General features: G+C 43.2%; 1 protein-coding gene across 2 annotated transcripts in view; it reads right to left on the bottom strand.

Annotated features, from left to right (window-relative positions):
- Positions 1-768: 768 nt before the first annotated feature.
- The window catches only part of CPNE5 (copine 5), a gene marked incomplete at its 5' end in the record, with an annotated part of 154,332 nt that continues 130,508 nt past the window's right edge, over positions 769-24,592 (bottom strand). For both annotated transcript variants that reach the window (XM_081324931.1, XM_081324932.1), the window contains 7 exons: positions 769-1,001; positions 5,054-5,127; positions 5,585-5,642; positions 8,454-8,556; positions 9,830-9,957; positions 11,067-11,248; positions 13,335-13,381. In XM_081324931.1, coding sequence (XP_081181057.1) covers positions 813-1,001; positions 5,054-5,127; positions 5,585-5,642; positions 8,454-8,556; positions 9,830-9,957; positions 11,067-11,248; positions 13,335-13,381 — 781 coding nt within the window. In that variant the 3' untranslated portion in view covers positions 769-812. The remainder of the gene's footprint in view (positions 1,002-5,053; positions 5,128-5,584; positions 5,643-8,453; positions 8,557-9,829; positions 9,958-11,066; positions 11,249-13,334; positions 13,382-24,592) is intronic.

Genomic DNA, 24,592 nt, shown 5'->3' with positions numbered 1-24,592 from the left:
TACGTCATTAATGCCCCACACAGAAATGTCACATATCAAAGGCAAGAGAGAAATTAGTTTCCAGGTAGATACTGGAAACCAGAGCTTTAGAAAAATTTAAAAAGGGACTTAAGGGAGGCATTAAGACATACTAATTAACAATCCAAACCTGCACAAATATTGCCAAAGCAGATTTACAAACAATAAAGGGAATTGGGCAAGCTAGGGATGGGGTTTAGTACAGGAACTAGTAGCAGCATCAACATGACATCAAACAGATACTCAATCACAATATTTAGCCTGCCAAGTCAATCCAGAAGTTGAGCTGTTACAAAGGAAAGACAGAAGGCCTAATATGTGGCAGGCAGATGATACACAGGCTATAAAAATTCCCAATAATTCAAAACTTCTCAAAGCTGGAAGGAGGAGGGGAAAGGGATGCTTGGAAGATTTATGGAAATCCATCACACATACCATAAGCAAAATTACTCATGTAACTTCCTGAAGACATACTAGACTCCATCTTGGTTACTTTCCTGAAAGGAAATGAGGATGCTTACCAATGATCAAGTGTGTCCTTTTTTAAAAATACCCCCTCCCATTTTTGCTGTTTCCCAAATGGAAATGTCTATGAGTTAAACATATTGTGTCAACATTTCAGCATAAACAGTTCTCAATATGAACTTTTTGGAAAGAGAACACTGTGGATTTTCTCATTCTGGTGTGATACTGCCTGGATCTCGGGCCCCAGAAAACAGATAGGCAGACACCAAAGAGTGACCAGGTGTTTCGACGCCTCTCTCTCTAAAATTGCTCTTTTCTTTGCCCGATCTTCAGATTTCGGTCTGAAGGGTGTGGCTTGAGGGGGAGTAAGGAGGTGGAGCTGGATTAGGCTTGATGCCACGCCCCTTCATGTAGGAGATGAACTGATCTGGAATCTCAGCCAGCACATCCTTAGCCAGCCGTGCCATACTCAAGACGTGGTTTCCTGTGCGGTCAATGTAATCGCGGAATGGTACAAACTGAGAGAGAGAGAGATCAACATACATATTTTTATAATCATTTCTTTTTCAGTTTAGACAGCATCACAAAGTAATGTAAAAGGTAATCATGTATTTAAATACTCCAGCTACTTATTGTGCCCAAACCTCCCAGCTGAAACACTTCAATAGAGACAGAATTTGTTAGAGAATTCACTAATCTTAGATAAATTAAAATAAGTGGCCAGGCTATGCTATTAAGGCCAACATAATGGCCAAGGCTTTAATGTCCCCATAATTATTAAATTATCTTTAAAATACTAGACTGGGAAAGAACAACCTAGGGGGCTATACAGGAACGGGGAGTTACTCAGTTATGTTAAGTTGATAAGGGTATTTTTGTTGCTGGCCATGCCTATAACAATAATCCTTGAGTGAGCATTCCCATGTCATGCTTGCAAATTCAAAATTTGCTAGAGTCTCAGCTCTGTTTAATTCCTCTTTGAGTGTAAATAAAAATTAGGAGTACAAGAAGTTGAGTTATTACCCCCCGTAGATAGGGCCCGCAACTTGGGAGTCCTCCTAGACTCACAGCTTTCTTTTTTTTTATTTAAAAAGTTTTACAATACATTTTAACTTTAATCCCCCCTCCCCCACCCCCACCCAACCCTCCCTATCCCTTCCCCCCATTCCCTCCTCCCCCCCCCCGACTTCCCAGAGCTAAATACAGGGTATAAAATCAAAAAACAAACATAAGCACCCCTATGTTATCAGCAATAAACTATTAGTTCTATCTCCCTCTAGCTCATGTAAAATGAATACAAACAATATTAATATTACAAATAAAGTAAAAAAGAAAAAGAGAAAAACAAAAAAAGCTTTACTCAGAATAGATTTTCTTAATCCCAGTCCTTATTCATATTAATTTCAAAGAAAAAAAAATAAACAAATTCTCAGTTACGCGCCAAAAGCGCCTATCTATTAACCTTAATAATCTCCAACCAAACTAAACCATAATCAAAAATAATTCTTGCATGTATCACACCAAATGTCTCACAGTTCCAGGTCATCCTTGAGTTCAAATAAAAAGAGTAAAAAAAAAAAGGGTTAAGCAGTCTGTAAGACAACTTATTGTTAATTAGGAGCTTGCATACCCATTCTTAGTTCAACACACACTTTTAGTCCATAACCCTAATATACTTTTCTAACAAGCAAATAACATCCATCTTAAATTGTGTTACATATTAAAAAAAAACTTTCTTTCTCCTCTATGATAAATTTAATCCATTAAGATACTAATTTAAAAATTTAATCAGCAATCTTAACGCCCCAAAACTTTTGGAGCACGTCTGTCATGACCCCCAAAACTTCTTTGGACCGCGCCCCTCCCACATCTTCACTGTAAATACACTTTGGAGATTCCATAACTATCTGCTGGTCTTGCTCTTGCTCTCGTCTCGCTCTTCTTAAGGCGGCACGCGTCTTCCTCTGGCCTCCTGCAACATCCAATGAAACTGTATCTTGATCCCCTCCAACACCATTGTCCTCTATCTGTCTGTCTGCAACATCTTGAAGCTTTCCCTCGCCGTATCCCTTAACAGCTTCCAAAAATGATAGTGGGGTTGCTTTTAACACATTGCTATAAAAATCACGTGCCTGGGCCACAGTAACCAGACGATGTCTTTTACCTTCATGCGTCACCACCAGTCCAACTGGAATCTCCCATCTAAACTTAATATCACATTTCTTAAGTTCCTGTACTAAAAATGCAAAATCTTTCCTTCTCCTTAAAATCTTCGGAGGAATCTCTTTTAAAACCAAGACTTCTTGCTCAGCCACTACCAGTTTAGTAACACAGGCAGCTTGAATAACTTCATCTCTAATTATTCTCTTTGTAAAATAGACCACCACATCTCTGGGTAACTTCCTTTGTCTTGCAATCCATGAATTTACACGAAAAATTTTGTCCATATTTCCCTCAATTTCAGATGCTGACTGGCCCAATACCCCTTCCAGAGCCTCAGAAATCAGCTGCTTTAAATCTTCTTTACAGTTCTCCTTTAAACCCCTGATTCTAATAGCATACTGCATCTGATGATACTGAGCAAGGCTCAATTCTCCGTCCATTTTATCCCTTATATTTTCATTTTCTGATACTTTTGCTTCTAATATAGAGTTCTTTTGACTGAGATCCTTCACTTTTTCATCCAGCTGTTGCACACATTCAGCTACAGATTCAATCATAGACAACATGTCCACCCTCATTGCTCTAAACTTCTCTTCCATCTTCTTCTCCAGTTTCTCCTCCAACTTTTTCAGCTTTTCATCCATCATGTCAGACATCAATTGTGAATGCTTTCCAAGAGCATCTTGTAAATCCTTAAGCGTCAATGCCGGAGGAGGTGCAGGAGGAAGCAAAGCTTGCAATGAGGTCTGTTGCACCAGGGAAGACCCCGCACTCCGAAGAGCTTTAGAAGTTTTAGCCGCCATCTTCCCCCACTTTCACTTATTGCGCACTTTCACTTTGAAGCTATAAAATCCATTGAGCTAGAGAGTAAAAATAAGAGTCCACATCACCTTGACCTCCTGTACCGCTCTGCCTGCATCTTGATAATCAAAGGTATTTCCTTTTGGCAGGGGTGGTTGCTAACGCCTGGCTCTGCTCCATAAATCCCGGAGCAGGGGCGCTGCGCAGCTCGGAGCAACCCAGGCTTCGGGGGGGCTCAATCCTTCAGCCGCCCAAACTCTCAGCTCAGGCGGCCCCGGAGAGCTCAACCCCTACCTGGGGCCTCACCCCCTCCTCTTCTCCCGAGGAGGGGGCTTCAAATCCATCTAAACAGCTGATCGACGCTGTTTACGATGGAAAAACACAGCTGCGGAGCGGGCAGCCCGAAAACGGCTGTCTTCGGCATCGCGTCGCCACCGGAAGTCGACTCACAGCTTTCTTTAGAAGATCATATAGTAACTGTGACTAGGGGGGCCTTCGCCCAGGTTTGCCTGGTGCGCCAGTTGCGGCCCTATCTAGACCGGGATGCCTTGCATACAGTCACTCATGCGCTCGTGACCTCTCGGTTAGACTACTACAATGCTCTCTACATGGGGCTGCCCTTGAGGACCACTCAGAGGCTCCAACTGGTGCAGACTGCAGCCGCGAGAGTCGTGTTGGGGGTCTCCCGATACTCCCATGTTACACCTCTGCTCCGTGAGCTGCATTGGCTTCCAGTTGCCTTCCGGGTGAGATTTAAGGTGCTGGTAATGACCTGTAAAGCCCTACATGGCATGGGTCCGGAGTACCTTAGGGAGCACCTGCAGCCGGCATCAACTTCCCTCCGCCCAGTGCGCTCCCACAGAGAGGGCCTCCTCAGGGTGCCACCGGTCAGAGTGTGTCGACTGGTGGCCCCCAGGGGGAGGGCGTTCTCTGTGGGTGCGCCTGATCTGTGGAACCATTTACCGGTTGAGCTCCGGATGGCTCCCGACCTTCGCTCCTTCCGACGTGATCTAAAAACCTATTTGTTTGAACAAGCCAGCCTGGTCTGATGGGTTTGGGTTTTATTACTGTTTTTATGTAATTTATTTATTGTATTTGGGCATTATGGTTTAATCTGTTCTTAATTTTTGTATTTCTGTATTTTAGTATTTATTGCCCTGTTCACCGCCCTGAGTCCTTCGGAAGAAGGGCGGTATACAAATAAAATAAAATAAATAAATAAATAAACTGCTTTATACCACAACAAATGTTTGTCTATCAACTCTCCACTGTTCCATGTAGGCAACTTTTATATCATGTATTAAACTTGGAAATTTCTCTATGTAAATATATGCTCTCCCAATCAGCTCTTCTCCTGAGAGTTGCTTTCTTTCCATAATAATCCAAAACTAGAATGTTTCCATGTCCATTAGGCTGGGGAAAACTATTTACTCAGAGCTTGACAGATTTTGTTCAGACAACTTGCAAGGTGGCTATTGTTGCTCACACACAATCTGAGGTTTAAATGTTCTACAAATTTTAGAAAAACCTCACTGAGAAACCACCTGGTTTCAAGATTTTGCTAGTGAATGTGCACAATAAAGCGATATTGTTCTCTTCTAAATACCTGGACAATGTCACGTTCAGCAGTCCTTCCACGAGATGTGATCCGAACGTCATCTCCGTCTAATTCCACCATTGCTGTTCATTGGAGGAAGAGGAAATGAATGCTTATCAACTATTAAACATTCAGTGGGAATAAGAGCGAAAAGCCAAAAGCTCCAAAAATTTGTTTGTGCCACAAACAACTGATTAATGACTGGGGGGGGGGGACTTGTAAAAAATAGCATTACTCTTTTCTTTCAAAATGTTGAACTGGAATCATATACTGAATATTCTCTTTGCATGTTGCAACTTGCTTTCTTAATGAACCAATCAACGTTCAGGTCCCATTTTTCTCCACAAAGTATAATTAAGTCATTATACTTTACCTGTTGAATTGCGTTATTCAGATGTTCAGCAAATGATAGTTCTTGCACAGATGACTATCAATACAAGGCTTAACAGTTGCTAATTGAAAGCTCAAGCAAATACATGACATATATTCTCATATATCCTATCTCATATTGGAGACAAGGTACACAACATAGATTCTTACCATCAAATTCAGCTTGTCCAACACCCACAATTATTATAGACATTGGAAGTCTGGCAGCCTGAGGACCAGCAGGAAACAAGTAAAAATAGAGGAGGACATGCAAAATGGAGATGGGAAGAAGAAACAAAGAAAGAGCCTGAATTAAGAACAGACAACTACAAAATAATATGGAGAAAGCTGAATTAAATATATCCAGAGGTCCACTCCCTCCCTTCATGCAGTCAACTTGCTGCCTGTACTCAATTCATCATAATGTCTTCACTGCTTGGCTCCACAGCCCTCTGTGCATTCATTCATTCATTCATTCATTCATTCATTCATTCATTCATTCATTCTTTATTTATTTATTTATTTATTTATTTATTTATTTATTTATTTTTATTAAATTTTATTAAATTTACATGCCATTCATCTCACTATATGCAATTCTAATTTTAATTTTATTTTAATTTTTAATTTTAATTTATTGTACAGAGGCCTTTAATTTTAATTTTATCTTAAGTTCTGTATTTATTATATGTTATTGTTGTTAGCCGCCCTGAGTCCTTTGGGAGATAGGGCGGGATATAAGTCCCATTAATAAATAAATAAATAAAATAAATAAATTCACCTGGGTGGCTTACAGCATGATAAAAATAATACAAAAGGATTAAGAATTAAGAAAGATTAAATAAAGACTAAAAATCAAGAGGCGGAAGTTACTGAAAGAGTAAAAAAAAAAAAAGATTTCTAATGATACGCTGTGTTCTCTAATCTGCCTGAGCTTGTCCTTAACACGCTGTCCTGTTATCAAATTATCTAACTCCTTTTTCTTCCCCTTCAGCAATCAGTGACTGTTTTTGCTGTTAAATGCAGAAGTGGCAATAATCAGTGCTCTTTGCTATAACAGATCTCTAGCAATGTTGAACAATGGACTGCAGCAACAATTTAATCAGGAGTACACTCATTACTCATCAGCACTGGAATCAAAAGCGGAGCACATGGCAGTGTCCTAATGGCTGGAAACAGAAGGGTGGGGGCAGATGGTGCACAGAAGCAAACACCTGCATAACAAGAAGCTTCGTTTATTCATACGGTCCAGCTGATCTTCAAATCCCCTCTGGGAAACCTGAGTTCAAGGTTCATTGGAGCCATGGGAAGGGTAGCTTTGGGCAAGTGATTTTTCTTCTTCTTTCCCATTATTTGTGGGGAAAGCCTGCAGTGACCTCTTTCATTTGTCCCACAGTATACTGAGTGTTTTGTAGTCGAGGGAAGACCAAGAGGCAGCAGGCACAGTTTAAAACGATTTATTTTGGGATCGTGTCCCGGGAGAGGCACCGCCGGGATTCCCTCTTATTTCTACTCTAACTGTGTAACGTTAAACCAATCAGCGGGTGGTGTTCTCCCGCCGCGTGGCGGCAGCCAATCAAGCGTGGTCAGCTGTAGCAGCCGCGGGCTGTCAACGGGCTGTTGCTGTGGCCAGCTGGCAACTTCTGACAGCTCCGGATGTTCTGCGCATGCGCGGCCCAGGCAACTTTGACAGCTGTCAGTGAGCTGCGCCTGCGCGGCAGCTTGACAGCTGTCAAAGTCAGCTGCTTTGCTGCGCCTGCGTAGATGAGAGGCGGCAGCCCTTTTGACAGCTGTCATCGGGCTGCCGTGTTCTTCCTCACGAACGTGTGAGGAGAATAAACAGTTTAACATCAATATAAAACACTGAGGCCCAGTTCCTGGGTAGGGCCAGGATACATTTGGCTGAACCTCCTAAACCTGATCCAAACTCCAACCAAAATAAAAAAAAGAGGGGCTATGAGTTTAGACCTTCTCCATGATGCAGTCCCCAGAAGGAATGCTAGCAGCCTTTTTCTTTTTCTCTTGCTGTGTGATTTAAGGCTGACTGCTGTTTATCTGCTTTGGCACCCCATGGATTAGATGAGGCTAAATATTTGGTTAAATAAAGCATGGGGAATCCATGGGCTTCCAGCCTTTGTTGAACAGCAGCCTCAGCCAACATGGCCACGAAGGTGGATGTTGTAGCTGAGCATCATCTGGAGGGCTACAGATTTTCCCCTCCTGGTGAAAGGATTACCAATACACTGAGCACTTCATGGCACAATGCACACAATATTTAAGAGCTAATGCATTGAGTATGGACTTAGCTTGATGCCCATCCATTTTGGCTTGTAAACCCTGGTTTCTTTCTTGTAGGCTGGCATTATGTATGAATGAGGCATATGAATTATCAGCAGTGGCCTCTGGAGGATCTTGTTGCTTTTGTTAGAATAAGGAAAGAGACAAGCTTGGTCTCTTTGGGGTCTGTGTAACATCACAACATATGTAAGAAAGGGGAAAGGCTACTTTTGTGATACCACAATGCTGCTTTTGTCAGAGTGACCTACTTTGCCCCTTCTTGTGGATGCCACTGATTCTGAATCTGATTGGAAATGCTGTATTAATAATAGGAACCAAAAACCAGTTGCTTGGGAAAAAGAATATGGACACAAAATGACAAAATTGGAGAGGACCATTTAGTACCCTGAGTCCAAGCCTTGCTCAATACAGGAATTCAAATGGAAACATTCCCAACAAATGCCTTTCCTGCCTCTGTGCTTCCTCAGGGTTTCCCATATTTAATAAAAGAGGCAGCGCCTATGATTCCTGTTAGGGAACATTCAGTAGATTTACAATAGGGAAAAGAGGAATATGCTACGGCTGCAAGATTATACCTCTTAACTGTGGCTAGCAGTAAATTCCAGGCGCTCAGCTTACTAATATGCTATGCTGCAGAACTGAAAAGCCCTTTCTTCCCACCACACCCACCACATATAAGAATATGTCTGTCATTTGACAAAGCTGAAATCAGACTGCTACATTCCCCACGTGAGCTACTCACATTGACAATTGCTTCTTTTGTCTGAGCCATGTCTGATATCACACCATCCGTGATGATGAGCAAAATGAAATACTGGGAGCCATCCTGCACAGCTGAGGCATATCTGATTTGGGAGAAAATAATATTGAATACGATAAGATACAGCTTCTTGTGGACCTCTGAACCCTGAACTGAACACAAATGGTGAAGTTAACCGCATCAAATTGTAATCCTACAAGCATTAGTAGAAACAATTCATTTCTCAAAAAAAGTGTCCATTGCACTTTTACTTGTAACTGTACAAGTCAGGAGGATCTGTAGAATTCTGGGTATTATGAGAGGGTTTTGCTTATGTTAAGTGTATGGGTAATGCGTAATCATTGGATGCTCATGATAGTTGAAGTTGAGGGAATGGGCTTGTGGCATATTAGGATGGATATAAGGAAGGGAATGTTCTTTGCTTCCAGGATAATGCAGTGCAAAATAGACTAGGACTTCGATAGGCAGGGGAAGAGTGGGGTGCAGATGTGATAGTATGTGAAATGCTCGCATTGATGAAGAGCACTTGGATATAGTTAGATTGCAAGTGCCTTTCTGTGGAATTAAGTAGCAAAGACAAGCTTGGGCTGCTGATGTATACAGTCCATCTAAACACCAACCCTCTATTAATTCCTGGATGTTGTCTTAGGATTGGTGTTGGAGTTCCCCAGATTTCATGGGTGATTTCAACACTACAAACCCTGGGGGGAAAGTCCATGTAGCTTGTGTGTCCCAATACAATCATGGGCTTGTTACATGAAAATGGGGGAAACAACAGGTATGAGTGGGCATGTTTGACTTGGTCTTTCTTTAGGAGCAGATGAGATGTCAAACTGAAAAGGAAGGACAATGATACCTACCCTGGTCATAGTTAATTCTCTTGCCTATCAGACTGCCTATCATGATGTTGTGAACCTCCATATGGCCCAATTGTTTTGAGGAATGCAGATTAGCATCCCATAAGTGTACATGTGACCACCTCCAATTCAGAGTTGTTTTCCTTTTTTGAATATGAATGTGGGATATGTTCTGTCACTTGGCTATGTTCCCTTCTGTATTGCAATCCTAATAAATACAACATGCAATTCCATTGAAGCTGTCAGTTTATAGTAGACATGTCAAACTCATGATGTCATGTGATGTCACGCGATGTATAAGAGCTTTTTCTCCATTGCTGGCAATGGGGTGGGCGCAGTTTTGGGATGATGCATCTGGCCTGTGGGCCGGCAGTTTGACACCCCTGTTTATGGGGTTTCTGACTTGTAAAAACAAGTGGTATGAATTTGTGTGCCTGTTTTATGGCAAGAAGCTTTCAAAGTCATGCTTTATAAAGTACTTTATTACTTGTATGAACCTACCCAGCCACGTGGTTTACCACTGGTGCAAAGTTAGTTGGGCCATAGAGCTGCACAGTCTTGAGACTCTGGTGATAGGCTTCAAGGATTCCTTCTATTCCACTACAGTGAGGATTGTCACAGTTGCCATTCTGCAACAGAAAAATGGAGACACAACTAAAGGCAATCTCCAGGCAGTGACTGCATCCTAACAATCTTCCTTTGGCTGCTTGAATCCTTCCATCTGTCTCTAAACAGCCCTTTCATCTAATAATGTGCCACAACAAAGTGAAAAATACCAGGCACGTGGATGGTTACCTATGAATAACAGTGTTTTTTTAAAGACCCAGTTATAAAACTTGGCTTCCTTCTTAAAAGAAAGAGTGTATGACTGCTCCAGATCAGAATTTTATTGAGACAGATTAGGAGCTTTATCTTTGTGGTTCTCTAAGGCAGCTTTGATCTATGACTGGATATATTTCATGCAACATGTATCTTATCTCTCTCCCTGCATGTTAGATCACACAACATGCATGCATGAAAAAACAAAACTATTGCTAGCTATCTTTAAGTAATGCATGCATCCTTAGATTTATCATGAAGGACTTCCTCCCTGTTGGCAGCATAGATTAAGCAGATGCAACTGAAGCTGCCTCTCAGGGGTTTAAAGGGATAGCAATGGTAGTGAAGACATTTTTTCTTGGGTTGAGGGTTCATGCTGATTTTACAGATATGTCAACATTTAAAAGGGCCCCAGATAACATTGCTTCTTTTGTTATTATAACCCTCAAGGCTTATAACTCAGGAGTAGGCAATCTTTGTCTTCCAGATGCTGCTATAGTACTTAGCTGAGCCTGCTAAAAGATGTAGTGAGGAAAATTTGGGGGTCCATAGGACTTTTTGTAAGTAAATTCCATGCTCCTTGAAAAGCCAGGCCATGGCCAAGGAAAGCAGGACTACACAGTGCCAGCCAGCCTATTCATTTTATCCAGGAGCAAGGAGAAATAAACAGGGTAGAAAAGAGGGCTTATTCCCTAGTCAGTGTGATTAGGATTGCAGCTTAAAAGATCCATTGATTCTACTGTCAATGAAACAAATTCTCTGCCAACAGGTTTATATGGCATTTTGCTCTCTCCAGAAAAAGCATCTCAGAATGTGACACATTGAACTCCTCAGTCTGGCACTTGATCTGATCTGAAACAAAGCGTCCCCCGGGAGCTGTTTTTGAATGCTGGTGTGACTCAAAGGGAAGTGTCAGTACCAAAGGGAACTCATGAGACACACGCCCGTCGGGGGGAATCTTGGCTCCAAACCCAAGCGCTGGGAACATTTTATCACTGTCATAGTCCTGGATGATCTCCCCAACAGCCTTCAGTGCCATGGCGTATGCATTGAGCTGGTATGGATTCATGTAATGAAGGGAGGTAGACTGAGAAGGATTGCCTGCAGAAAATAGAGAGAGAAAAAGGAAGAATCCGAAGGAGGGAGAAGGAGAAGGAACAGAAGTGAATTCACTGCCTGGGAGCCAGCTGCATTGATGAAGTTTGCTTAAAGTAAGACAAAACAAAACAAAACCCTTATCTGGAATGCTGTAATTGGGAAGCTCTCCGTGAGGAGCTTCACCTGATGCTACATTATTTTTCAGAACTGGCAATCATGACATTCTCATCCTCTCAAGCACTTCAGGGGTTGGTATTTGAAGTACTGAAAGGATGCTATATTTTAAACACAGAAAGTGGAATTTGCATTGCTATTTGAATTAGTATTGAATCTGTTATTCACTTGTATTGCTCTGCTATACCTGCTCAACATTACGCAGGGCCATATACAAATGCTCTAAACAATTTAAACACATCAAGCCAGTTATACACACCTTACATACTTGAATTGTCATACAATAGTAATTTTTAGAGTTGCCTTTAGACACTGCCAAGTAAAATCTATACAGCACGGTCATTCTGTTGTTTTTACATTGCTAACTTTCTATGGCAAGGGAAAAAAAAGATAATAGAAGCACAGGAAGATGTGTAAGGCTTAGAAGTTAGAAGAGGTAGTAATTGTCATTACTGTACAGGTAGTTCTAGACTTACAACGGTTCATTTAGTGACTGTTCGAAGTTACAATGTCACTGAAAAAGCTGACTTATGGCCATTTTTCTCACTTATGACTGTTGCAGCATCCCCATGGGATCATCACAATTTGGATGCTTGGCACCTGGTTCGTATTTATGATGGTTGCACTGTCTCCGGGTCATGTGATCATCATGTGATCACCTTCTGCAACCTTCTGACAAGCAAAGTCAAATTATTTATTTATTTATTTTTTATTTTAATTGGATTTGTATACCGCCCTTTCCCGAAGGACTCAGGGCGGTTTACAGGGAATTAAAACAAGAAATACAAAAGTTAAAAAGATTATAATAGTCCCTGAGAGAATAAAAACCCCAATTAAAATTAAAATTAAAATTAAAATTCTCAGCCTGGGCCAGAGAGCTCGAAGAGCCAGGTCTTCAGGTCGTGGCAGAATGAACGGAGGTCGGGGGCAGTCCTCAACTCCACGGGCAGCTTAACAACTGTGTTACTAACTTAACAACAGCAACGATTCACTTAACAACTGTGGCAAGAAAGGTCATAAAATGGAGCAAAACTCATTTAACAAATGTCTCACTTAGCAACATAAATTTTGGGCTCCATTGTGGCCATAAGTTGAGGACTACCTGTATCTGGACATCTAATGAAATTTCATGAAAGAGACAGCAGGTGGCATAATAAGTCTTATCTTGCTATATTGAAACACTCTTGAATCTGATTCAGAGATCTTATCTACAAGTACAAGCAGACGTGCATTGTGTGCATGTACAAAAGAGAGCATTAGCTTGTTTATGCAGCTAAAATAAGGAAAGTTCTTGGCAATGATTTTCCAAGGCACATATTTGCACCTTTTACATTCATATATGCATCACCAGTCTTGCTCACCTCTTCTAATTTTGTCCCTGAAACCAGTTCACAAAAATCAATATAACAGGAGACCACATTCCTGTCTAAAGTGAATTGAGGCTGATTTTTAAAGCAAAAAGTGATGAGAGAAGCTAATTTTGCCTTTTTCTTTATTATCTTACCACACCTTTCCATGGTTCCTAGCTGAACTGTGTTTCCAGAATAAATATTTTGCTTTATCATTTGATACTGAATTTGGTGATAAGATGCCATCCACATTTACAGGGCAGGCAATGCAATCTGACCTTATGTTACAAAGCTCAGAATTAAAAAAGAATTGGCTTCAGAAGTTTTCATAGGTTTAGAAGAGATATTAGATAGTTTTTCTGGGGTCCCCTTGGTTATGATCTAATGAATGGTAGCTTCCTTGAAACATAATAGGCACTTTTATGCAATATGCTTAAGGTTAAGATTTAATGACTTTAATAAAAGTATAATGATCCAATTTTATTTTTAAACGCTAGTAAATTGTATAAGCAAATAACACATTAAATACATAGCATACTAACAACAATGAATAAATCAAAACTTACCATTGGAAGCTGTGAAATCAATGGCCACTGTGAAATTGATCTGTGTCCTAGAAAAAAAATCACAGAATCTTCATTTAGGCTATATAATTGTACAATCTACAACTGTAATTTAGTCCATAACTTTTGAGAGAAATGAAATTCACTTTTGAGAGAAATGAAATTCATTCTACTTCCTTTTTCCTTCTATTATTATTCTTATGCCAAGAATTATATTTATAATAATAAATTAAAATAAGATTTAATTTTTAAATCTCTTTCCCTAAAGAGATCTCAAAGAAAAGCCAAAAAGGCAGATGGTGCTATTGTAAGCTTACTATGTTTCTCATATATGGCTGACATGCTGTTTGTCTGCCATTAATGCCTGTCTTATTTATTTATATAAAAAGAATACTTATGGGAAGTTCATACTGGAATTTTTCACTGAGGAATATCATACAAACCACAATTGTAATGATGACGTTAGACTGGTTAGGGTACAGAATGAGCTGAGATTGGTGAACAATGTTAACAAAAAAACAAATGTGTCCTCAGATATGATCAGAATAAGAGTAAGAGAAGAAAGAATCAGTATGTCAGCTGCTTATTTAGAATGTAAGCTTCTGTCAGAATCCATTTATATCACATTTCATAATTGTATAGGTAGAACAACGTGCTATTTCTGAGGATTCTGCCATCTCTCCGAGGGGGGGGGGAGAGGATGGTTACTAAAGCGATTTTCAAACAACAGGGGATGTCTTAACTGGGGAAGGGAGGGGGACAGACAGGTCTGGATTGTATCTTCATTTACAACTGAAAAGGAAAGCAATAACCATAAAACCAAGGAGAGTTCCCTTTCCCATGGAAGGACCTGACACCTAGCAACTGACGACAGCCTGACCAAATGGATGAGGGGAGGGGCTGAAATGGGGATGGTTTATATAGGATTGAAATGTAACTTTTGTCAGATTCCGTCTTGTATTCCCACAATCGATTCCATCCTAGTAAACATTTTCCTTTTGGACTAAACTTGCATCCAAGAGTTCTTATTTCCTAAGATGTGGATTGAGGTGGGTCCTGACAGCTTCTAACAGATAAGAAAAAAAAATAGAACTACTCAACTCTTATTTTGGTTCTGTCTTTTCCAATGGGAAAACATATATTCCAAACAACAACAATGAAAACTGCTGTATGGTCCCATTCAGATGGACCAGGAGTGAAGCTTGAGATAGGTAATATGAAGAACACTAGATGAAATGCTTTCTAGGTCTAGGATACTGAAGGAAATTGCTGATAGTCTAAACACAGATTGTGTGAATGCTGAAAACATAATCCACAATGGCTGTAATGGCATTTTGTGACAGCAAGTGTCTTAGACTTAAAGAAAACTAACTTCAACAAACTTAGAGAAAGCTTAGGAAGGGTTCCATGAATGGAAATTTTAAAGGGGAAAACAACTCAAGGTGCTTGGGAAACTCTGAAAAATGAGATTATAAAAGCTCAGTCTAACACAATACCATTGAGAAAGAAAAATAAGAGGCCTTAGATGAAATCAACATGGTTGCCTAAAGAACTCTCTGGTAAACTGAGAGAAAAAAAGGACAAGCATAAAAGATGGACAGAGGGATGCATAACAGAATACCAACAAATAGCCCTAATCTGCATGAATGAAGTCAGGAAAGCTAAAGCTCAGAATCAACTAAGTCATCCAAGAAATGCCAAAGATAATAATAAAAATTTCTTTCAACATGTAAAAGACAAGAAAAAAATCAAAGAAACAATTGGTCCACCAATGAGAGAAGATGACAAGGAGGTGAGGGAGAAAGCAGAACTGATTAATTTTTTGCATCTGTTTTTACACAAAAGGAAAAAACAGACCAACCTTTCAAAAGCATTATAGTAGAAGACAGACTAGGAATACAAGTCCAAATAGGAAAGAAAAATGATAAGAGAACACCTTGCCACTCTAGCCGAGTACAAATCACCAGGATCAGATGTATTGCATCCCAGAGTTCTAAAGGAGCTGACAGATGTGAACTTGGAACCACTGGACCAAATCTTTCAAAGCTCCCAGAACACTGAAAAAATGCCAGAGGACTGGAAATGGAGCTTCAAAAGGGGGTGAAAAATGGATCCAGGAAACCACAGACCAATCAACCTGACATTGACACCTAGGAAAATCCTGGAAAAGATAATCAAGCAATAGATCTGCAAACTCCTAGAAATGAGCAAAGCTATTACTAAAAGCTATTACTATTACTATGGGGAAGAAATGGAGGTAGTGACAGATTTTATTTTCCTGGGCTCCACTGCAGATGGGGACTGCAGCCAAGAAATTAAAAGACACTTGCCATGGCAAATCTAGACAGCACACTAAAAAGCAGAGACATCATCCTGCCAACAAAAGTGCGTATAGTCAAGGCATAGTCTTCCCAGTTGCAATGTATGACTGTGAAAGTTGGACCATAAGGAATGCTGAGCGCCAAAGAATTGAGGTCTTTGAACTGTGGTGCTGGAGAAGACTCCTGCGAGTCCCTTGGACTGCAAGGCGATCAAACCGGTCAGTCCTAGAGGAGATCAACCTTGACTGCTCTTTAGAAGGCCAGATCCTGAAGTTGAAACTCAAATACTTTGGCCACTTAATGAGAAGGAAGGACTCACTGGAGAAGAGCCTAATGCTGGGAAAGGTTGAGGGCAAGAGAAGAAGGGGACGACAGAGAATGAGGTGGCTGGATGGAGTCACTGAAGCAGTAGGCGTGAGCTTAAATGAACTCCAGAAGATAGTAGAGGACAGGAAGGCCTGGAGGAACGTTGTCCATGGGGTTGCGATGGGTTGGACATGACTTTGCAACTAACAACAACAACAAATTACTAAAAGCCAACATAGATTTGTTAAAAACAGATCATGCCAGATAAACTTACTTGCCTTCTTTAATAAAGTGACTAAATTAGTGGATGAGAGAAATGCCATAGACATCATTTACTTAGATTTTAATAAGGCTTTTGACAAAGTAGACCATAGCCTAAGATAGAACAATATGGGATAGAAGGATTTGCAACTGGATGGCCAGTCACATTCAGCAGGTAGTCCTCAATCGAACTACCGTATATACTTGAGTATAAGCCGACTCGAGTATAAGCCGAGACCCCCAATTTCACCCCCCAAAACTGGAAAAAGTTATTGACTCGAGTATAAGCCGATCCGCCGTTCTGCAAGCCTGAATACACAGGAATACCCTGTGTGGCCGCGGCTCGTCGGCAGGTCTCCGTTCCTCCTGCCGACCTTTGGGGAGGTTTGGGCGCCTCCCCAAACCTCCCCAAACGTCGGCAGGTCTCCGTTCCTCCTGCCGACCTTTGGGGAGGTTTGGGCGCCTCCCCAAACCTCCCCAAACCTCGGCAGGTCTCCGTTCCTCCTGCCGACCTTTGGGGAGGTTTGGGCGCCTCCCCAAACCTCCCCAAACCTCGGCAAGTCTCCGTTCCTCCTGCCGACCTTTGGGGAGGTTTGGGCGCCTCCCCAAACCTCGGCAGGTCTCCGTTCCTCCGCGCAGACCTGCCGACCTTTGGGGAGGTTTGGGCGCCTCCCCAAACGTCCCCAAACCTCGGCAGGTCTCCGTTCCTGTTTGGGGAGGTTTGGGCGCCTCCCCAAACCTCCCCAAACCTCGGCAGGTCTCCGTTCCTCCGCGCAGACCTGCCGACGTTTGGGGAGGTTTGGGCGCCTCCCCAAACCTCCCCAAACCTCGGCAGGTCTCCGTTCCTGTTTGGGGAGGTTTGGGCGCCTCCCCAAACCTCCCCAAACCTCGGCAGGTCTCCGTTCCTCCGCGCAGACCTGCCGACCTTTGGGGAGGTTTGGGCGCCTCCCCAAACGTCCCCAAACCTCGGCAGGTCTCCGTTCCTGTTTGGGGAGGTTTGGGCGCCTCCCCAAACCTCCCCAAACCTCGGCAGGTCTCCGTTCCTCCGCGCAGACCTGCCGACCTTTGGGGAGGTTTGGGCGCCTCCCCAAACGTCCCCAAACCTCGGCAGGTCTCCGTTCCTGTTTGGGGAGGTTTGGGCGCCTCCCCAAACCTCCCCAAACCTCGGCAGGTCTCCGTTCCTCCGCGCAGACCTGCCGACCTTTGGGGAGGTTTGGGCGCCTCCCCAAACGTCCCCAAACCTCGGCAGGTCTCCGTTCCTGTTTGGGGAGGTTTGGGCGCCTCCCCAAACCTCCCCAAACCTCGGCAGGTCTCCGTTCCTCCGCGCAGACCTGCCGACCTTTGGGGAGGTTTGGGGAGGCGCCCAAACCTCCCCAAAGGTCGGCAGGAAGAACGGAGACCTGCCGAGGTTTGGGGAGGTTTGGGGAGGCGCCCAAACCTCCCCAAAGGTCGGCAGGTCTGCGCGGAGGAACGGAGACCTGCCGAGGTTTGGGGACGTTTGGGGAGGCGCCCAAACCTCCCCAAACAGGAACGGAGACCTGCCGAGGTTTGGGGACGTTTGGGGAGGCGCCCAAACCTCCCCAAAGGTCGGCAGGTCTGCGCGGAGGAACGGAGACCTGCCGAGGTTTGGGGAGGTTTGGGGAGGCGCCCAAACCTCCCCAAACAGGAACGGAGACCTGCCGAGGTTTGGGGACGTTTGGGGAGGCGCCCAAACCTCCCCAAAGGTCGGCAGGTCTGCGCGGAGGAACGGAGACCTGCCGAGGTTTGGGGAGGTTTGGGGAGGCGCCCAAACCTCCCCAAACAGGAACGGAGACCTGCCGAGGTTTGGGGAGGTTTGGGGAGGCGCCCAAACCTCCCCAAAGGTCGGCAGGTCTGCGCGGAGGAACGGAGACCTGCCGAGGTTTGGGGACGTTTGGGGAGGCGCCCAAACCTCCCCAAACAGGAACGGAGACCTGCCGAGGTTTGGGGACGTTTGGGGAGGCGCCCAAACCTCCCCAAAGGTCGGCAGGTCTGCGCGGAGGAACGGAGACCTGCCGAGGTTTGGGGAGGTTTGGGGAGGCGCCCAAACCTCCCCAAACAGGAACGGAGACCTGCCGAGGTTTGGGGAGGCGCCCAAACCTCCCCAAAGGTCGGCAGGAGGAACGGAGACCTGCCGAGGTTTGGGGAGGCGCCCAAACCTCCCCAAAGGTCGGCAGGAGGAACGGAGACCTGGGGAGGTTTGGGGAGGCGCCCAAACCTCCCCAAAGGTCGGCAGGAGGAACGGAGACCTGCCGAGGTTTGGGGAGGCGCCCAAACCTCCCCAAAGGTCGGCAGGAGGAACGGAGACCTGCCGAGGTTTGGGGAGGCGCCCAAACCTCCCCAAAGGTCGGCAGGAGGAACGGAGACCTGCCGAGGTTTGGGGAGGCGCCCAAACCTCCCCAAAGGTCGGCAGGAGGAACGGAGACCTGCCGAGGTTTGGGGAGGTTTGGGGAGGCGCCCAAACCTCCCCAAAGGTCGGCAGGAGGAACGGAGACCTGCCGACGTTTGGGGAGGTTTGGGGAGGCGCCCAAACCTCCCCAAACGTCGGCAGGTCTGCGCGGAGGAACGGAGACCTGCCGAGGTTTGGGGAGGCGCCCAAACCTCCCCAAACGTCGGCAAGTCTCCGTTCCTCCGCGCCCTGCCTGCCTGCTTCTTTCCGCTGCGGAAAGAAGCAGGCAGGCAAGGCGCGGAGTTTGGGGAGGTGCGCGCGCACCTCCCCAAACCTCCCCAAACTTCGGCAGGTCTCGGACGGCGGTGGCTTGGGAGAGGTGCGGGCGATCCCGGAAGCACCAAAGCCTCGGCCGCGCACAAGTCCTCGGTAAGTTTTTTTTGTTGACTGGAGTATAAGCCGAAGTGGAATTTTTCAGCCCAAAAAGTGGGCTGAAAAATTCGGCTTATACTCAAGTATATACGGTATATTTAAATGGAGGGAAATATGCAATAGGGTACCTCAGGATTCTGTCTTAGGCCCAGTACTCTTCAACATATTCATAAATGACTTAGTTGAGGAGATAAAAGGGGAATTTTATCAAATTTGTGGAGAACACCAAACTGGGAGGAATAGTCAGCACTTTTGAAGATATACTCAAGATACAGAAGGATTTTGACAGACCTAAATACTGGGCCCTATCCAATAGAAAGCAATTCAGTGGTGAGAAAAGTAAGGCAAGAAAGTAAGGCAAGTAAAACAATATGCACAGGTGTAGAATAGGTGGTACCTGGCTCAATAGAGTAACTGTGGGAGGAATCCTGATCTAGATGACAACCACTTATGTATGAGCCAGCAGTGTACCACAACTGCCAGAAAAGCCAATGCAGTCCTAGATTGCATCAACAGAGGGATAGTATCAAGATCATGTGATGGGATAGTACCACTTTATACTGCACTAATAAGATCACACTTGGAAGATCACACTGCATCCAATTTTGGTGACTATGATACAAAAAAGATGTTGAGGCTCTAGAAAGAGTGCAGAGAAGAGAAACAAAGATTATTAGGGGTCTAGAGGCTAAGGTGTATTATGAACGGTTGTGGGATATAAGTAGAGCGTGTCTAGTCTAGTGAAAAGAAAGACTAGGAGTGACATAATATCAACCTTCCAATACTTTAGGGGATGTCATAGAGAAGAGAGGTCAACCTATTCTCCAAAGCACCTGAGGACAGGACAAGAAGTAGTGGGTGAAAATTTGTCAAAGAAAATCTAACCTAAAATTAAGGAGAAATCTCCTGACAGTGACAACAATTAATCAGTGGAATGGTTTGCCACCAGAAGCTGTGGGTGCTCCAACACTGGAGAGTTTCAAGAAGGGACTGGACAACCATCGTCTGGAATAGTGTAGAGTCTCCTGCTTGAGCAGAAGTTTGGACTAGAACAGAGTTCCCCAACCTTTCCACCTTGGTGGCCCGAAAGAAAAGGGAGCAGCACAGAAATGTGCAAATGGGCGTGTGCACAACAGCGGAGTTAGCATGCGCAAGTAGGCCACGAACACCCCTGGTGCACGAGCTAGCACCCCCACACATGCACAAATTGGCTGCTAGTGCCCGTGTGGTGGTGTTATCGCGAGTGGGGCAGGGCTCGCCAGCTATTCCCAGGGCCTGGTGGTCAACAGGCTGTGGCCCGGTACTGGGCTGCGGACTATAGGTTGGGGACCCCTGCACTAGAAGACCTCTAAAGTTTCTTCCAGCTTGGTTATTCTATACTTTATTCTATTCTATGCCCTGCTGAAAGTTTCACCCCAGAGAGAAGAAAGAAGGGAGCCTTTCTCAATGGTTGCCCTCATTCTGTGAAACAAGCAATCTCCTGAGATGGACTTGACCCTATTCTTCTAGTATTCAGGAAGGCACTGAAAGACATTTCTAAAAGACATCTACCTATGTATATTGGGTGGCCTTCCGTTACATTTAAAATAATTTTATGATTTATATTAAAATGCTGACAGGTTTTTATGGCAGCTTTTTGTATGATAAATATAAAAATCCCGCCAAACAGTGGCCTAAAATGCTATGAAATGAAATAAAGTGAAGACGTGTTTCATTGCTGCCAATACCAGATACTAACAACTATATAATAGCTATATAATAATAATAATAACCCTTTGTCCCTCCATGAGTTCCTATGAATCAGCGCAATTCTCAGCTCCAGAGCCTATATCTAGGTGAACAGGGAATAGGGGTTTAAAGGACAGTGAACATTAGTGCTATTAAAATGGATGATTGAAAAAGCTGTCTGCAGACATTTCTCTGGCAGCCTTCTTAGATGAGATTCCAAATCTGTCATCTCCCACCCTCCACCAAAAGCAATTGCTCCCATGACAGGTCTTTCCTTCAAATGTCATACAAGCCTTCAATGAAAGAATGCAGCTGTCAGTGGGAGATAACATTTTAAAATGCCTGGTGGAAAGACAGAGACCAGGTTGAGGGGAAAGGCTTCTTTGTTTTGCTGCTCTGGAAATACATCCAAATTAGATCTAGCATTGCCCAGGGATGTACTTTTAACTCTAGGAAAGAGCACTAAGATGTAACTGTCTGGGGCTATGCAAAACTGAGAACCCCATACTTCCATTTCTTCAATTGGTAGTGTTTGAATTTTCCTACTCAGAAGCTCAAAGGCCATGTGGGAAGGCTTAAGGACACTCCCCATTTGTGTTTATTTCCATATTACCTCTGAGCCTGGAGATGTGGCATATCCAATAAGTAATAAAGGAAACTTATAAAATGTAAAATCAAAGTTATAAAAAAAAAATAATCTCCTGCAATACAGAGCAGATTGGTCTCCAGGCCTTAAGCACTAACCTTTCACACAGCTTGCTGAGTTCAAAACAAACTTCATAATAATCAATTATGGTTGGTGACACAGCCAATAGACTGAATTTGGCATTTTTATCTATCTAGAGTCCTTCAAAAACCTGGGATAAGCAGATGTTGTAGTTTGATGGTGTTAAATGTATCATTACAAGATGTAAGCTGTTTCAAGTACAGCTGTCTTCTGCAATTGACAGATGATGATTTTGCCCATGCTGATGATGTTTATGTTGTGCTCCAGTCGTTTTGGGATTGCATCCAGAAACCTATCCTTATTGTACTATCTTTGCAATGACACTGGAACTGCTGGCCAGAAATGGTCTGCACACGGGTGGTTCAAATCTGGCTCCGTGAGTAGGAGTGAATACCTGTTGCTCGATCCCTAGCTCCTGCCCTCTCCACCCACCCCAGCGGTTCAAAAGCATGCAACATTACAAGTAGATACTACTTCAGTGGGAGAAAAACCTAGCTCTGTTCGTGTGTGGGGATAGCGGAAGCTGGCACTGGAGCAGGCCGGATATGAGGCATCGCGACACAAGGCAAGGTGAAGAAGCTCAGAAGAGTCAGCATCCTGAGCGCCGCTAGTTAACTGGTATAAAGTAAACCGCTATCTCCCTGCAGTACAGTAAGGATAGGCACACAAGCACTGAACAGAATGAACTAGCAATTTAGGCTGTCAGGACTGCAGTGCGTCCAGCATTGTGTAGATTTCCCTGACATTGTATGCCACATGCTAAATAAATGCTTTCTTTTGTCACAGTTGTTCTACAGTACTTCTATTTGCAGGACTATGTTTTTTGTGATTTTCTCATTATTATTTAATTATTAATAACTATTCAGGATAGTAAGAAATCATCAGACAAGCTTGGCAGTGGAACCTTGCTGGGAAGCTCACTTGATTTCTACCAAAAAAGAAAACAGATGGTCAAGGAAAGGAAGGAATAATTAGTAAGATGTTATACTAAGTACCTTTCTCCTGAAATGAGAGGACCCTAAGGAAAAACTGGTCAATGAGAGGAAGCATGTTGAATTACTAACATGAAAAGGGTAACAGGATAATGAGTTTCAAGAAAAAGAAGAATAAAACAAACTTACTAATACATTTCAGAGAATGTATGCTAGTTACCAAAAATCATTCAAGGTCCTCTTTAATACTGAATAACTATAAGAAGTCTCTTCACCCTTCAATGAATCTACATCTTTTAGGATTCCTTCTGAGAAATTAATAATGGGTTAACAACCTGTTGGTTGTTAAGTGCTCTGAATGTGCTTAGATTGATTTCTAGACTCTAGTACTTCTCAAAAGCCACAAACCAATCTCTAATGGATTCTTTGGTGATTGGATATTTGCATATGGAGAATGTGGGATTTTTATGGGCCAAGAATGGCTGGTAGATACATCAGCTAAAATACTCTTGGCTGCAAACAACGAGCCCACTGCCCAATGTCTAAACAAAAGCCAGCCATCAGCAATATATAGAAAACAACAACAACAAAGCAGTAGCAAAGGCTGGAAATATCCTTCAGACTTGGGGAACTGTAAGGGTTGCAGAAATTCAGGACACTTCAAAAGTAGAGGACTGCATAACAGCCCGATCAAGACTTTGCTTCCTAGTGATGATGAAATGGTGACTGTTATTACTTAGGGAAGGGAGCATTTTTAATGTGAGGTTCCCACAATGCAGCATTTTGTTGCAGTATCCTTCACATTGTCTAATCCAGATGCATTACAATAAAATAAAATATGGCTAGCATTTTAAACTAAGCAATTTGTACAGATGATCCTCAACTTACCACAGTTCATTTAGTGACCATTCAAAGTTACAATGGCACTGAAAAAAGCGTCTTATGACCCGTTTTTCACACTTACGACCATTGCAGCATCCCCATGGTCACATGATCAAAATTAAGATGCTTGGCAACTGGTTCATATTTATGACGGTTGCAGCGCCCCGGGGTCACGTGATTACCTTTTGAGACCTTCTGGCAAGCAGAGTCAACAGGGAATCCAGATTCACTTAACAATCATATTACTAATTTAGCAAACGCAATGATTCACTTAACAACTGTGGCAGGAAAAGTTGTAAAATGGGGCAAAACAACAAATGTTTCACTTAGCAGCATAAATTTGGGGCTTAGTTGCGGTGAGCGCCTGTTACTCCTCCCAGCTTCTGCCAACCTAGCAGTTCGAAAGCACGTAAAAATGCAAGTAGAAAAATAGGGACCACTACGGTGGGAAGGTAACAGCGTTCCGTGCGCCTTTGGCGTCCAGTCATGCGGGCCACATGACCACGGAAACGTCCTCGGACAAGCGCTGGCTCTTCGGCTTTGAAACGGAGATGAGCACCAGCCCCTAGAGTCGGAAACGACTAGCATGCATGTGCGGGGGAACCTTTACCTTTACCTTTTACCTGCGGTTGTAACTCGAGGAATACTTGCACTTCTAAGTGTGACTAAATAAGTTAGTGACCCTTCAGGCAGAGCACATCTCCAAATTTCACAATACCAGTTCTCAACACCAAAATGTGCACCCTAGGGAAGACCACCTACTAAAGGCATTTGTTAGGAAAAGTTGCAGTCTTGTAAGTGGATGGGAAAAGTGATGCATGGGAAAACTGAACAAAAGAGACGTTTGATTAACTATATGAAAAATCATGTGGACTGAATATAAAGAGATTTTTCTTATGAGAACTGGCTGTGATGACTCAGTATTTGGCAGGCAAAAGGGATTCTGACTGAGACAAAAATATATCGGCAAAGCACAATCTCTCCAAGGTGTTTTAGCTTCTTTCTTCAAAATGACTTTGGACTTTTAGAGGCTTTTCTTCATTTTTTTTTGGTTGCAGCTTTGAAGAGAAATAGGAAGTAATAAAGCTACATCATGTAAGATGAATGCAGAAAATGGTAACAACTAAGCCTCTCCTAATTTACCTTATTCCTCATTTGTTTTACCTGTCTTCAATCTTTTATTAGCTTATGCTTTAAGATTCTACCCCAAATGCTTGTTTTATCTAAGGTAAGTTGTTCTTTTTAGGTCTAATAAATTAGGCACT

This window comes from Vipera berus, assembly GCF_964194415.1.
Source record: "Vipera berus genome assembly, chromosome: 3".
NCBI classification, from domain to species: domain Eukaryota; kingdom Metazoa; phylum Chordata; class Lepidosauria; order Squamata; family Viperidae; genus Vipera; species Vipera berus.
Note: the sequence above shows the minus strand (reverse complement) of the source record. Positions and strands in the feature narration are given on the sequence as shown.